The sequence below is a fragment of the Mesocricetus auratus genome, unplaced genomic scaffold (assembly GCF_017639785.1).
Source record: "Mesocricetus auratus isolate SY011 unplaced genomic scaffold, BCM_Maur_2.0 Super-Scaffold_100027, whole genome shotgun sequence".
Lineage (NCBI taxonomy): Eukaryota > Metazoa > Chordata > Mammalia > Rodentia > Cricetidae > Mesocricetus > Mesocricetus auratus.
This window is the reverse complement of record NW_024429208.1, coordinates 21,284,026-21,300,339: the sequence shown is the minus strand read 5'-3', so window position 1 is coordinate 21,300,339 and position 16,314 is coordinate 21,284,026. Positions and strand designations below refer to the sequence as shown.

The following is a 16,314-nucleotide window of genomic DNA, read 5'->3' as shown; positions in this document are numbered from 1 at the left end:
GCACAGAGCCTGCAAAGGTTCAAGCCAGACGGGGCTTTTAGTATTGTTTTTGTTTGTTTGCTTGTTAGTGTTCTAAAGAGAGAAAGAAAAAATGGGCATGGGGTTGGGTGGCTGGGGAGGTTGGGAGGATCTGGGAAGAGTTGGGAGAGCGGAAGCCGTAATCAGAATATATTGTATGAAAAATTGCTTTTCAATGAAAGCAAAGCAACACAACAACACAACAAAATCAGAAACTCCAAACTACAGATCCCAGCAGCCCCGCACGGCAGGTGCTCTCCTGGGCAAACAGCCAATGAGAAACTGTGTTTGCCAAGGACTGGGTTGACATCCGCTGTCCGAGCTGGCTGCTTTGGAAAGTGCTGCTGAAATGTAAAGAGCTTTGCGGTTACCCCGAAGCTCACCGTGTCAGTGGCGCCGGCGGCGAGGACTAGTCATCCCTTGTAAATGGATGCCATACTGAACTACAGGCCGGAGGGCGCCGAGGACTACTACGCCCTGCTGGGATGTGACGAGCTCTCTTCGGTAAGCAGGATTGCGCACTCTCACCAGGTCGGCTTTGAGATTTTAGCCACATCTCCTGGAACTCTAGTCTCGTACCATCTTAAAGGAGTTTCGGTGTAGAGACATTGAAGGATTTAAATGCTTGCTGGTTAATTTGAGGGGAGTACTATGAACTTGACAGTGTTATGTGGGAGAGGGACCACATTCAGACAGTTTTATTTACTTTAGAGGAGCGATTCTCAACCTTTGGGTCGCGACCCCTTTAGGGATGCACATCAGATATTTACATTACAGTTCCTAGCAGTAGCAAAAATTGCAGTTCTGAAGTAGCAACCAAATAATTTTATGGTTGGGAGTCACCACAACTTGAAGAACTGTATTAAAGAGTCGCAGCATTAGGAAGGTTGAGAACCACTGCTTTAGAGAAACAATAAAGGCTGTGATTTAGAACTCAGTAGGCGGAGCCATCCGCCTGTAGTCGCCTGATTCAGCAAACGTCTCATGGATTTGGGGAAATAACATTTCTTCTCACCATCAGTGTCTGCCTGTACCTAAGTGAATTCTGAAGAACGCAGTAGGGTTGTTACCGGCTACACATTTCATTTATGATTACAAGGTGCTTTGCTGAGAGTACAGTGTGGTTCTGTTATGGAAAACGTTATTGTAGGCAATATTAAAATGTATATATGTGCCATATATTATATACTAGTATGGCATATGAGGAATCCAAGTACTATTATAACTTCAAATCACTTAAATCAAGTTATATATAAAATCTGAGAGCAGATTCTTCCTTTAAAGAAATTAATGCTTTCCTTAGACACCATATAATTGAAACAAATGTGTTATAACTTGAAGGACTTGTTTATTATTTTTGTTTTATGTACATATGTGAGTACCTACATGTATGTATGTATGTATGTATGTTTGAGTTCTGTTTGGATGCATAGGGATACTCTATACTTGGAATTTTGTAAATTTATTTCATATAGCCTGCAATACATTTTAAAGTATTTACCTAGTATGTTTGTGTGTGTGTATGTATGTATGTATATATGTATGTATTTATTTTTAGACAGAGTCTCACTATGTAGTTCTAGCTGGCCTGGAACTAACTATATAGACCAGACTGGTCTTGAATTCACAGACATCCGCTTGCCTCCCTCACAGGGGATGGGATTAAAGGCATGAGCTACCATGCCCAGCCACAAAGCAAATTTTTTGATACCTATAGTTACAATTAGTTTAAAGAAATATCCTATTATAGATACATACATTTTAATTTAAATTTTGTGGGTTTTTTTTCTTCACTGTTGGACCAAATCTTTGGCTCAAGATGGAGTCACTTAAGACACCAAGATGGATGACCCAGATACAGCCTCCTGCTATTCTAATGGCCAGAACTCCCACCTCTACCCCCAAAACAATTTTGCCTACTGCAGTCCCCTCTTGCCTGTAACAGTTCCTTTCTCCTTAATGCTCTCCCGCCACATTCCTGCCCATCTAAAATCACTGTAAAACCCCAAACTCCTTTTCAGAGGTGCTGTATTCCCCTCTCTTGGGGACAGCGCTGCAGCTTGTGTTCTGGAGAAAGCCTTGCCTTTTGGCCTCATCGTGGCTCTGATGGTCTGTGTCTCTCGCTAAACCACACATTATAGAGCTAAATTCTTGTCCCGTTTCATATTTTTTCTCCAGACAAATTTTTAGAACTAGAATGGTTGGATCAAAGAGTAGGAATATATAGTATGCATAATACGTTCTTTGCATATATGCATTATATATATACATATATATATATATATATGTGCTTTAGTTCACTTTTAGAAATGTACATTTATTTAAGGGTCAGGAGAACACTGGTGTTTGAGTCCAGAAACACTGGTCATGTTCTGTCACCCTCTCAATGTCTTGGTTTATTTGACTGTGAGTAAAGTCAAACATGGTTTCTGTTTACTGCCAGCAGGATAGGCAACTGTACAGACAGATAACTAGATATTGTATCAGGAAGGCAGGGCCTAGTGGACCTTGGTGTAAAGGGCTTTGTCTGTCCACAGACTGCATTCGGCCCTGGGCATGTGGGATGGAGACCGTGGGAGACAGATAGAACTCTCTGGAAACAAACCAGCCTCCTTTACTGGTTTACTCAAGGTCAGCCCCACAGAAGGTTTGTGCTTAACCCTGAAGTAATGAAAGACGGATATGAGCCATTTTCTTAAATTAAATTGGCAAATCTAAAAAAGTATAAAGAAGGAAGTAGCAATGGCATGTTAGCACTGCCAGTTTGCTTCCATAGACTGGTACCATAATGTTTAAAACGTATTTTTACATGTGTGTTTGCACACATGCATCCACATTATGCAGAGGTCATGGCCCCAGATGCTGTTCTCTCTCTCTCTCTCTCTCTCTCTCTCTCTCTCTCTCTCTCTCTCTCTTTCTGTTCTTGAAACAAGGTCTCTCTCTGTCTCTGTCTCTGTCTCTGTCTCTGTCTCTGTCTCTGTCTCTGTCTCTGTCTCTCCATATCCCAGTCTGTCTTGGAACTCACTATGTAGCCTAGGCTAGTCTTGAATTCACAGAGATCTGCCTACCTCTGCCTGGCAAGAACTAGGGTCCCTAGGATGTTTTCTTTTTTTTGTTTGTCTGTTTTTTGTTCTGTCTTGTTTTTTGAGACAGGGTTTCACTCACTCTGTAGACCAGGCTGGTCTCCAACTCACAGAACAGAGATTTGCCGGCCTCTGCCTCCCAAGTTCTGGGACTAAAGGCATGCACCACTACTGCCCAGCTTTCTTTCTTTTTTTAAAAATTATTCTTTATTTTATGTGCATTGGTGTTTTGACTGCCTTTATGCCTGTGTGAGGGTGTAGGGTCCCCTGGAACTGTAGTTAGATAGTTGTAAGCTGCTTATGTCGATGCTGGTAATTGAACCCAGATCCTTTAGAAGAACAGTCAGTGCTCTTAACCACTGAGCCATCTCTCTAACCATCTCTCTAACTGCTCCCCACCCCAGGATGCTTTCTAATGTGATACAAAAAAAAAAAAAGTCTGAAGCCAGCCTGGTCTACATAATAAATTCCAGGTCAGCTAGGGCTACATAGCATGACCTTGTTGTATATACACACACCAGGTTTTCTATTCCACTTTTGGCCCAAACATCCTTTTTAGGCAAGACTGAATATCTGGTTCCCCTGCTCTCTGCCTCAGAGTGTTAGAATTGTAGGCATAGTTATCTGTGGTGATATATTATTTATGATTTAATAAAGATTGCCTGCAGGATCAGAATGCAGAGCCAGCCACACTGGTTAGCTGGGCAGTGGTGGCACACACCTTTAATCCCAGGACTCAGGAGACAGAGAGGTGGATGGATCTCTGTGAGTCCAAGGCCACCCAGGGCTCCACAAGAGTGAATCAGCCTAAAAGAGTAACAGAGCTCACACGTTTAATCCCAGCACTAGAGCGGTATATAAGGAAGAAGCAAAATCGGTCTTAGGCACTCAGTCTCCAGCCACATTGAGGAGAGTAGCAGAGTAGTCTAGGATTCTGAGGCTTGGTGGAGAGCAGTGCAGTATGGAGATGCAATCTGAGGTTCAGTGGATCACCCCTTTCGGTTTGAGCATTAGTAGAGGTGAGAACTCTCTAGCAGCTGGCTGCTTTGCCTCTCTGATCTTCCATTTGAACCCCAATATCCATATCTGGGCTTTATTATACATGGTACAGCTACTGGACAGTTGAAGACATTTGATTCTCTTTTAATGTACAATTGTGCACGTGTGTATATAAAGACCAGAGGTTAATGTTGTCTTCCTTGATTGTTTTCCACCTTATTGTTTTGAGACAGTCTCAGCTCACCAGACTGAGCTGACTAGCTGGCTAGTGACCACCAGATTCTCCTGTCTGCACCCCTCCACTGGGATTTCCCGGGTGGGTCTCCAGGCCTGATTTTTACATGGGTACTAGGCATTGAAGTCAAGTTTTCTTCATGGTTTTACATGATGTAACTAGAGGTTCTCAACCTGTGGGCCTCAACCCCTTGGATCACATATCAGATATTAACATTATGATTCATAACAGTAACAAAATGACAGTTACGAAGAGCAATGGAGTAATTTTATGGTTGGGGGGTCACCACAACATGAGGAACTGTATTAAAGGATCTCAGCATTAGGAAGCTTGAGAATAAGTTTCCTCAGTTTGCCCTTGTTATTTGAAACACTGCTTTTTGTTTTAGGTTGAGCAAATCTTGGCAGAATTTAAGGTCAGAGCTCTGGAATGTCACCCTGACAAGCAACCAGAAAACTCCAAAGCTGGTAAGAATTTACTAATGGCTGTTTCTGTTTCTTTTTTCTTTTCTTTCTTTCTTTCCTTTTCTTTTTCTTTGGCTTTTCTTTTTTTCTTTTTTCTGTTTTTTTTCAAGACAGGGTTTCTCTCTGTGTAGCTTTGGAGGCTGTTCCGTAACTGGCTCTGTAAACCAGGCTGGCCTCGAACTCACAGAGATCTGCCCGCCTCTGCCTCCGGAGTGCTGGGGTAAAGGTGTGCTCCACCACAGTCCAGCTGTGTGGGGTTATCTTGATTAGGTTAACCGAGGTGAGAAGAATGAGGCTGTGGGAGGTGGCATTATTCCTGGGCCGGGGTCCTGGGTGTCATACAAAGGAGGCTGAGCAGGGGCGTTCATTCCTCATTGATTCCTGACTGTGAATCATGTGACCAGCTGCCCCAAGTTCTTGTCCCAAAACTCTTGCCATGATGGACTCTACCCTGGAATTGTGAGCCAGAATAAGCCCTTCTTCCCTGGGCTGCTTTGTCAGGGCATTTTATCAAAACAACAGGAATGGAAACCGATACACCCTTGTTATATGTAAAGCAGCTGTCACCAGTTGTCTTTGCAGGACATTCAGAGACGCGCCCTTTCCTGCTGTGCGCCCGTTTTTTCCATTTTATCTCCATTTCCCATGTCAGAGCTTCATCTTTGAGGCTGTGATAAAATGCATGACAGGAAGCAAGTTAGAGGAGAAAGGGTTCGTTTTAGCTTACAATTCCAGGTCACAGTTTGTCGTTTTGGAGAAGTCAAGGCAGGAACTTGAAGCCATTAGTCCCGTCAAGGACAGAGTTGTTCAAGACCTTGGACCTTTTTCTTTTTTTTTTGAATATTATGTATACAGTGTTCTGGCATGCAGGCATACATATTGATTGAATGAATGAATACACAAGTACACAAGTACATCTTTTTTTTGTTTGTTTGTTTTTTGTTTTTTGTTTTTCGAGACAGAGTTGCTCTATGGCTTTGGAGGCTGTCCTGGAACTCGCTTGGTAGTCCAGGCTGGTCTCGAACTTACAGAGATCCGCCTGCCTCTGTCTCCCGAGTGCTGGGATTAAAGGTGTGCGCCACCAACGCCCGGCTCACAAGTACATCTTAAAGAACAAAACCAGAGTGAAATGAAAGCTTGCATGCTTAGTACTCAGCTAGCTTTTTCTGCTTTATAAAGTCCTCCGGGCCCCAGACCCGAGGGTGGTCCTGCCCACTTCCAGGCTGTGTCTCCCACATCGGTGAAGGCAGTTCAGCACAGACAAGCCCACCTGATCTAGACAATCCCTTGTGTCAGTCAGCTTTACTAGTGAAATCCCCGAGATAATGAACTCCTTCAAAAGAAAGAAAAGAGGAGCCAGGTGTCGTGGTGCACACCTGTAATCCTAGGGCTTGGGAGGCAGAGGCAGGTGGATCTCTTAAGTTCAGGCCAGCCTGGTCTACATAGTGAGTTCCAGGCCAGCCAAGGCTGCATAGTGAGACCTTGCATGTACAAACAAGCATACAAGCCTGTTATTTGGTCATCTGGTCCTGGTGGATTTTTTTTTAACATTTAAAAATATTTCTCAGCTGACTGGACAAGGGGGAGCTCTTGAACCCCAGACTGATGGCTAAGAGACCAACAGGGGACTGATCCAGACTCCATGAATGTAGTCTCAGTGAGGAGGCCTCAGAAATCTCTGGGGCCTTGGGTAGTAGATTAGTGTTTACCATGCCGTACAAATGAACTTTAGGAGCCCATTCAACATGGAGGGATGCTCTCTCAGCCTGGACACATGGGGAAGGGCCTAGGTCCTGCCCTGGATGAAATGACAGACTCTGGAGATCCCCCCAAGGAGGGCTTCACCCTCCCTGGGAAATGATGTGGGGATTGGGCTTGGGGGGGTACTGGTGGAGGGACAAGGGAGGAGGCATGGGAGAGGGAGCTGGGATTGACATTTGAAGCATGCATGTTTCTAATTTAAATAAAAAAAATCATTGTACGGGTGTTGGTGGCACACACCTTTAATCCCAGCACTCGGGAGGCAGAGGCAGGCGGATCTCTGTGAGTTCGAGGCCGGGCTGGACCGACAGCCTCCAAAACAATACAGAGAAACCCTGTCTCGTAAAAACCAAAAAAAAAAAAAAATCATTGTAAAAAATATTTCTCGGCTGCAGAGATGGCTCAGCGGTTAAGAGCACTGACTGTTCTTCCGGAGGTCCTGAGTTCAATTCCCGGCAACCACATGGTGGCTCACAACCACCTTGAATGAGATCTGGTGCCCTCCGCTGGCATGCAGGCAGAAGACTGTATACACAATAAATAAATAAAATATTTAAAAAATATTTCTCACAGGGGATGGTTGCATAAACAATAAGATAAATCTTGGAAAAAGTTTCTAATATACAAAACTCTTACATTTGGGTCAGCTTTTTGTTTTTAAATATATGATTTAGTAGGCATCAAATTCATTCTCTTTTTTTTTTTTCTCTTTGAAATGGGGCTTTTTTTTTTTTTTTTTTTTTTTTGGTTTTTCGAGACAGTGTTTCTCTGTGGCTTTGGAGGCTGTCCTGGAACTAGCTCTTGTAGACCAGGCTGGCCTCAAACTCACAGAGATCCGCCTGCCTCTGCCTCCCAAGTGCTGGGATTAAAGGCGTGCGCCACCAACGCCCGGCCTGAAATGGGGCTTCTTTATGTATCCCTGGCTGCTCTGCAACTCTTATATGTAGACCAGGCTGGTCTCGAACTCAGAGATCTTCCTGTATCTGTCTCCTTAATGCTGGTTTTAGAGGTGTGTGCCAGCATGTCTAGTGTTACATTTTTTAAAAAGTTAGCGTATAAAGTAGTGAGTTTCATGGCGGCATTTTCTTGTGTGTGTGATTATACTTTATTCTATTTCATCCCCCCCAAAATTTATTCTCTTATATGTGTAAATCTAGTTATATAACCCTACTTGCTGAAGAGGTTGTGCCCTCTTCCCCCAAACACACACAGTTGAATTGTCTTGGCATTCTTGTCAAAAAATCAACTTGAGTATAAATGTTAGGGTTGAGTTCAGGATCCTTCATTCTTTTCTCCCTGTATGGCGCTGAGGATCTCTGTGGATCTTTCCCCATTGTATAGCCCTGCGGACTTCTGGCTACTGTAAAGCCCTGTGGACTTCTGTCCACTGTTATCCCTGTCACTCACTATTCTTTCTTTGGCACTGGGTCCTGCAGCTGCCTAGGCAGTTTCAGCTTCATGTAAATCACCGGGAATCTTTCCTTAGATGGTTTGTCTGACACTATTTTTTTTGTTTGTTTGTTTTGTTTGTTTTTCGAGACAGGGTTTCTCTGGATTGTTTTGGAGGCTGTCCTGGAACTCACTTTGTAGACCAGGCTGGCCTTGAACTCACAGAGATCCACCTGCCTCTGCCTCCCGAGTGCTGGGATTAAAGGCGTGCGCCACCAACGCCCGGCTTGTCTGACACTATTTATTCACTCTGACTGACAGCAACAGAAGGGTTTTTCCTATAAACAAAATTATGTTTTTTGTTTTATTTTTTATATCTGTCTCTCCTGCTAATAAGGTCAGTTGTTTTACATCTGTGTTATTAGCAACTGGACACCACTGGGGCCCAGTAAAAGCAGGGGCTAAACTGTGTTGTCAAGTTCTTGACATGCAAGGTCTCATTGTCTTTAAAATTTGTTTCAAGTTACATTTATTTACTTATTATTGATTCCACGTGTGCCACAGGGCATGCGCAGAACTCAGAGGACAGCTTCCTTGAGTCACGTATCTCCTTCCAGTGCGTCTTGGGGATTGATCTTGGGCCTCAGTGTCTTTACTCCCCAAGCCATCTCACCATCCCTCACTGTCATACTATGATATACTTTACAAATGAGGAGGCTGGAGAGATGGCTCAGAGGTTAAGAGCACTGGCTGCTCTTCCAGAGGACCTGAGTTCAATTCCCAGCAACACATGGTGGCTCACAACCATCTATAGTGAGATCTTGGTCCCCTCTCCTGATGTGCAGGAATATATGCAGACAGAACACTGTGTACATAATAAGTAAATAAATCTTAAAAAACAAAGCGAAACAAATGAGGACACTAAAGCTGACTAGGGAGACTGACCCAAAGTCTCACAGTGTGTGGCTGAGTCCAGATTCTAGTGAGATCTGGTGGATGGTTTTGGAGTTTAGTCCTCCAGGAGAGCGGTGTTCATCTCTTGTCCTGTTTTCCAGTGGAGACTTTTCAGAAATTGCAGAAGGCAAAGGAGATTCTGACCAACGCAGAGAGCCGAGCCCGCTATGACCATTGGCGGAGGAGCCAGATGTCCATGCCATTTGAGCAGTGGGACGCTTTGGCCGACTCAGTGAAAACTGTGAGTTTTTCTCTGGGGATCCTGGGACTTTCAAGGTCAGGCTGCTCACGGGTTAGACTCATGGCTTAGTCTAAAGAGTAAGTGGAGGGAAAGGACCAAGACATTAGTGGTAAGTCATTGCTTACAAAACCCTGTGAGGAGAAATTGGGAGGAGAGACCACCAGAATTAGTGCTTGAAGGGCCCATGGCTGTATTTTTTGTTTCTTTGACTGTTTATTTCTCTTCCTGTTACTGTCTATACCTCATTCTAAGATTTCTTGGGCTGGAGAGATGGCTCAGCAGTTGAGAGCACTGGCTGCTCTTCCAGAGGATCAGGGTTCAAATCCCAGCACACACATGGCAGCTCACAAAACTGTCTGTAACTCCAGTTCCAGCAGATCTGACACCTTCACATCAATGCACATAAAATAAAAAGTTAAATAAATAAATAAAGATTTCTCATAGCTGGGTGGTGGTGTTCCACGCCCTTAATCCCAGCACTTGGGAGGCAGAGGCAGCTGGATCTCTGTGAGTTTAAGGCCAGTGTGGTCTACAGAGTGAGTTCCACGACAGGCTCTAAAGCTACAGAGAAACCCTGTCTTGAACAAACAACAGCAAAAAAACAAAACAAAACAAAACAAAAAAAAACCCCAAAACAACAACAACAAAAAAGATTTCTCACAATTGTGCTCATCAAATTGCTCATGTAACTGAATTTTGAACTGCTAAAAATCTTTTCCTTGAATCTTGAAAAAAAATCTTACTAAGATGTATTCTGTTTGCGTATATGTCTGTGTTTTTGTCTCTGTGTATATGCCGTGTGTGTTCCCATGATGAGGGCATTAGATGTGTAGAGCTGGAGTTACATGGATGCTGGGAACCGAAGTTGGTCTTCTGCAAGAGCAAGAAGCACTCTACTTCAGAGATATCCTTTGTCTTTTCTCTTGTTGTTTGAGCTTGTTTTCTTCTTTTTTTTTTTCTTTTTTCTGTTTGGTTTTTCAATACAGGGGTTCTCTGTATTGTTTTGGAGTTTTGGAGGCTGGAGCTTGCTCTGTAGACCAGGCTGGACTTTAACTCACAGATATCCGCCTGCCTCTGCCTCCCGAGTGCTGGGATTAAAGGTGTGCATCACGAATGCCCTGCTGAGCTTGTTTTCTTAACAAGAGTTGGACATCTATAACAAAGCAGGATGCAATTATTCCTATCATATATGGTGGTAAAGAGTTATTGCATTTTGGAAGTATTATGGTATTTCTTTTTTATTTATTTGTTTATTTATTTTTATTTTATGAGCATTAGCTTTTTGCCTGTGTGTATGTCTGTGTGAGGGTGTTGGGTCCCCGGGAACTGGAGTTGCAGACAGTTGTGAGCTGCCATGTGGGTGCTGGGAATTGAACTCAGGTCCTCTGGAAGAGCAGTTGATGCTCCCAACCGATGAGCCATCTCTCCATCTCTGTATTGTGTTATTTCTAAATGCTATTAAAAACTTACATATAGGGGCTCAGTGGTTAGGAGCTCCTGCTGCTCTTCCAGAAGACCCAAGTTTGGTTTGCAGTACTCATTTGGTGGCTCACAACTGCGTGTAACTCCAGTTCCAGGGGCTCTGATGCCCTCTTCTGGCCTCTGTGGGCATTGGGCACTTGCTGCTATTTCTGAGGACCAACGTTTGGTTTCCTAGAACCCATGCTGAGTGACTCATAACTGCCTGTAACTTCAGTTCAGAATGTCTGATGCCCTCTTCTGGTTTATGAGGGCACCCACACACATGTGGCATTCTTCACATACACATACATGTAAATAAAAATTCATCTTAGAAATATAGTCGTGCTTAGCTTCACATTGTCAGAAATAAGGTTCTTTTCCTTTATTCATTTATTTATTTTTGTGTGTGCACGTGAGTGTGGTGTATGTGGGTATGTATGTTCACAGTGTATAGGTGCCTCTCTCTCTCTCTCTCTCTCTCTCTCTCTCTCTCTGTGTGTATTTGTGTGTGAACTCATGTGTGTTGATTAGTCTTATGTATTGCGTCAAGATCTCTAACTTGAACCCAGAGATTGCCTCTTTGTGTAGTCTAGGTAGCCAGTTTCCTCTGGGGATTTCCTTTATCTGCAGATGAGTATGAGGATTACAGACACGCCACCATCCCTCCTCAACATTCAGTGTTAGGGATTTGAACTCTGGTGCTCAAGGAAGTGCTTTCCCCAGGGAGTCATTTCTCCAGGCTTTGCTTTTCATTGTGCCTTTCCAAAATTCTACAAAGTCAACACAAATGTATCTCCAGCCTCCTGAATGTGAGACATTGTAACTATTGCTGAATCAGTTATCTTGCTTGCCCAATGCCTTCTGGTTTATAGCTCTTTACTTTTCCGTGATCCACTCAACTGTCATTTAATTTCTAACAGCTAATACCAGGTTAGCTACAGATTGTTCTACAATTCCTCTCCAAGTTTCCCCTTCTATCTATTTTTTTTTTTTTTGGTTTTTCGAGGCAGGGTTTCTCTGTTTTGGAGGCTTTCTTGGAACTCACTTTGTAGACCAGGATGGCCTCCAAGTCACAGAGATCCGCCTGCCTCTGCCTCCGGAGTGCTGGGATTAAGGGCATGCGCCACCAACTCCCGGCGCCATTGACTTTTTATTTACTATTAATTTCCTGACTCACATGCAGTGTTTAGGTTTTGGGTTTAGCATAACCATACACTGCTTGAGCCTTTACAATAGTTATATTTTATGTCGTACTGGCCACATTTGTCTTCTCGCTAAAGTTGAAGTAATATGAAATTTGGTTTTAGGTTTATTTTTATTAGTGATACAAAAATGATGAGCTCTGTATCTGTTCTTTAATCAGCAGTGGGGCCGGGGGTGGTGTTGCACTCAGGCGGTAGACAAAAAGTAAAACAAAGCAAAACACATCCTCTAAATCAGGAGTGGCGGCTGGAGCGATGGCTCAGTGGTTAAGAACACTCGCTTCTCTTACAAAAGACCAGGGTTCTGTTCCCAGCATCAGTGTCTGGCAGCTCACAAAGGTCTATAACTCCAGCTCCAGGCGATCTGATGCCTCTGGGATCTGAGAGTCTGTGCACATGCCCACATGCGGATGCACACTCCTATACATAATTAAAATAATAAAAAAATCTTAAAAATATTTTAAGAATTCACCTAAGTCAATGAATATGTTATAAATTTAAATTTAAACATGTGATGTTGGTTTAAAAATGAGGGGCTTGAGAGATGGCTCAGTGTTTAAGAGCACTGGCTGCTCTTCCAGAGGACCTGAGTGTTATATTTATTTGTTACATATATTTTGTGTGTGTGTGTGTGTGTGTGTGTGTGTGTGTGTGTGTGTATGTAGACATGCATGCCATGGTGTAGAGATCAGAGGACAACTTTGAGAAAAGTCAGTTTTCTCTATCCACCATGTGGGTTCCATGGATCAACTCGGCTTGTCAGGCTTGACAACAGGGCCTTTACCCGCTGAGCCATCTTAACAAATGTGTATCTCATTTTTATATTATTTTATTTTTATGCTTTTCTAAATTGGTGGTTTAATAAATCAGCTCTTTCTAGGAAGGATTTGGGGCCATCCTGTTACCCTGCAAAGTCCTATTTGCCTATCGGTTGTTTCCCAGTTCCTGGCTGGACAAGGTATCTTTGTGGGGAGTCCAGTTGGCCTCAGGCTACCTGGGGAAGCTTCCTCCTGTGCCCAGATGGGCACTGTTTCTCCAGCCAGCTGGGAAACAGGGAGAAAATCAACACCTTCTGTTCAAAAGACAGGCTGTCCTGACTGGATGTTACCCAAGAGCAAGCAGGTCAGAGATCAACCACTCGGGCAAGTTAAAAATTCACTTCTGGTGATCCAGGATAAAAATAACTGATTTTGGGGGCTGCACAGACTCAATTCCAAGCACAGCCTTGGTTCAATTCCCAGTACCCACATGTTGATTTATAATTGTCTGTAACTTCAGCTCCAGGGGACCTGATGCCCCCTCTTCTGGTCTCTTTGGACACCAGCCATGCATGTAGTACATAGATATATATGCAGACAGACACCCATACACATAACATAATATTTTGAAAACAAAAAAGAGCTAACTTTGCTCATTATTCACCTGAGTTGTTTCATTTTTCTTTTCCCATTGTTTAATGACATGTAGATTAAAAAGTAGTATTTGTGGCCGGGCGGTGGCGCACGCCTTTAATCCCAGCACTCGGGAGGCAGAGGCAGTGGGATCTCTGTGAGTTCGAGGCCAGGCTGGACTGATAGCCTCCAAAACAAAACAGAGAAACCCTGTCTTGTAAAAACAAAACAAAACAAAAGAAAAAAGTAGTAATTGCTAGTGTTGACCAATGTCCAGAATGTATGGTAATTACTTCCTAAAGGAAAAGAAAAGGTCCATTAAGGAAGACTGGCAAACAAGTTAATTGTGGGTAGAGCATAACACTTTGATTTTGAGAGAGAGAGGCACCATGTACTGGTTTCTTGGTGGACTTGTGACATTTACTTTCCTTTTCCTGACAACTGAGGATTGAACCCCGGGCCTTGTGCATGTTGCAGGGACTCGGTCACAGAACTCTACCCCTAGCCTTTATTATTTCCTGGGTTTTACTCTCTGATTAAAAATGTTTTACATTTGGCCGGGTGTTGGTGGCGCACGCCTTTAATCCCAGCACTCCAGAGGCAGAGGCAGGCAGATCTCTGTGAGTTCGAGGCCGGCCTGGTCTACAAGAGCTAGTTTCAGGACAGCCTCCAAAGCCACAGAGAAACCCTGTCTCGAAAAAACCAAAAAAAAAAAGTTTTACATTTATTTATTCATTTAGTGTGTGTACGTATGGTTGTGCATGCATTGTGTGTATGTACGTGTGTGTGTTTGTGTGTGCATGTGTGCATTCGAGTGTGCTTGTTGTCAGACTTGGTGACAAGCTCCTTTACCCAATGTCCATTTCACTGGCCCTAACTTGTGACTTTTATAGTTCACATTTCAATTTTCTCAGCTTACGTTTTTGTTTGTTCACTTGTTATAAGACAAGATCTCACTAAGTAGCCCTGGCTGGCCTGGGACTAGCTCTGTAGACCAGGCTAACCTCATACATAAGAGATTCACCTGCTTTTGCCTCTGCCTCTTGAGTGTTTGAGTGCCATCATGCCTAGCCTTTTTTTTTTTTAATTCTTGAATTCTTATTCTCCTTTTTTGTAGCCCTTATCCCCCATGTTTGTGGTTGATAATTAAACCCAAGGTCTCTCACAGGCTCGACAAGCACTCTACCGTTGAACTATCCCCAGCTTTTCGGGAAGAAGATGGACTTTCTCCCCTTCTCTGTTCTGTATGTGTACATTACAACAAAGTACCATAACAACATGCCCAGAACAAAACAAAAGGCCAGTGGCTCCTTCGAGGCTAGCCTGGACCACTGTGCTGGTTTGAAGGAAAATGGCCCCAAAGGGAGTGACACTATTAGGGGGTGTGGTCTTGTCGGAGGAAGTGTGTCACTGTGGAGGCGGGCTTTGAGGTCCCCTGTGTTCAAGCTGTGCCCAGTGTCTCAGACCACTTCCCATTGCCTGCAAAAATCATTTAGGAAACCGGCTACTTCTCCAGCACTATGTCTGCCTGTACACCACTCTGTTACACCATGCTGATAACGGACTAAATCTCTGAAAATGTAAGCTACCCCAATTCAATATTTATCCTTTGTAGTAGTTGCTGTGGTCATGATGTCTCTTCACAGCAATAGAAACCCTAAGACAACTATGAATGGAGAAAGAGAAAAAAAGACAAGGGCTGGTGAGATGTCTCAGTGTATAAAGATGCTTCCAGCATGCAATCCCCAGAACACCCTTGGTGGAAGGAGAGACTAGGCTCCAGGAAACTGTCTTCTGCTCCATCCCCCCTGCACCCCCCCCCACACCAGGTAATGACCTCATGTGAGAAACAAACCCCAAATAACATTAATGTGTCTACTTTTATTTAATCTAGTCAATGCACTGGGCTGTCAGAAGTAAGAAAGACTTAATGCTGGAAGGAGCGGACCAGGCTTACACCAACACAGTTCAAAACAAGGAAGGGAATGAGCAGACAGAAACAAAGAAAGGAGAACCAAATTCAACCACAGAGAAAAGGAGGCAAATGGAATCTGGATCCCCAGAGATGGCCATCTCCCCACAAAACCCAGGTAAGATATGTCACCTAGCTTTTCACAAGAGAAGACTGGAAATAAGGGAGCATGGGTTGTGTTACAACTAACCCTGTTCTGGTATGCACAGCAATGCCAACTTAAGAATTGCCATACACGCTGTGTGGTGTGGGCGCACGCCTTTAATCCCAGTGCAATGGAGGCAGAGGCAGCTGGATCTCTGTGAGTTAAAGGCCAACCTGATCTAAAAAGCTAGTTCCAGGACAGCCAGGGCTGTTACACAGAGAAATCCTGTCTTGTACTGCCCGCCCCAAAAGAATTCACTTAGCATCTTAAAAAATCATTAGTCATATAGACTAAACTGGCTTGGAACTCAAGAGATGTGCTGGCTTCTGCCTCCCAAGTGTTGGGATAAAAGTGCCACCACACCTTGGCCTACTTTTTTATTTTTTGGTTTATCAAGGCAGGGTTTCTCTGTAGTCCTGGCTGCCCTGGACTCATTATATAGACCAGGCTGGCCTCAAACTCACAGAGATCTACCTGCCTCTGCCTCTGGAATACTGGGATTAAAGGCATACACCACTATGGCCTGGCTGGGTCACTTTTTAAGAAGGGATGTGAAGTAAGCAGGTAAGGAGTGGGCCTAGGAGAAGTTAGGGAGAGGAGTAGAAGGGTGAATATGGTCAAAATATATTGTACGAAATTCCAAAAGAATTAGTAAAAATACTATTGCAAATTCCCATCTCAGGAGAGGATAATTATTAAGCATGTGAGGTATAAATTGTAATTTCTGTTCATAAGAATTCCAAAGTATGAGGTAAGGTAATCTGTTTCTATAAAATATGAATAATTTGCTGTGTGTGGTGGCTCATACCTTTAATGTCAGTATTTAAGAGTTAGAGGCAGGCATATCTTTGTGAGTTCCAGGCCAGCCTAGTTTTTTTAAAAAATAATTTATTTTATATACATTGGTGTGGAGGTGTCAGATCCCCTGGAACTGGAGTTACAGACAGTTGTGAGCTGCCATGTGGGTGCTGGGAATTGGGAATTGAACCCTGGTCCTCT

General features: G+C 43.6%; 1 protein-coding gene across 2 annotated transcripts in view; it reads left to right on the top strand.

The window, feature by feature from the left end:
- The first annotated feature begins 295 nt into the window (after window positions 1–295).
- Dnajc12 (DnaJ heat shock protein family (Hsp40) member C12) overlaps window positions 296–16,314 on the top strand; it is a 31,996-nt gene continuing 15,977 nt past the window's right edge. For both annotated transcript variants that reach the window (XM_013113814.3, XM_040732281.1), the window contains exons 1-4: window positions 296–522; window positions 4,724–4,802; window positions 9,005–9,144; window positions 15,093–15,288. In XM_013113814.3, the coding sequence (XP_012969268.1) occupies window positions 445–522; window positions 4,724–4,802; window positions 9,005–9,144; window positions 15,093–15,288 (493 nt within the window). In that variant the 5' untranslated portion in view covers window positions 296–444. The remainder of the gene's footprint in view (window positions 523–4,723; window positions 4,803–9,004; window positions 9,145–15,092; window positions 15,289–16,314) is intronic.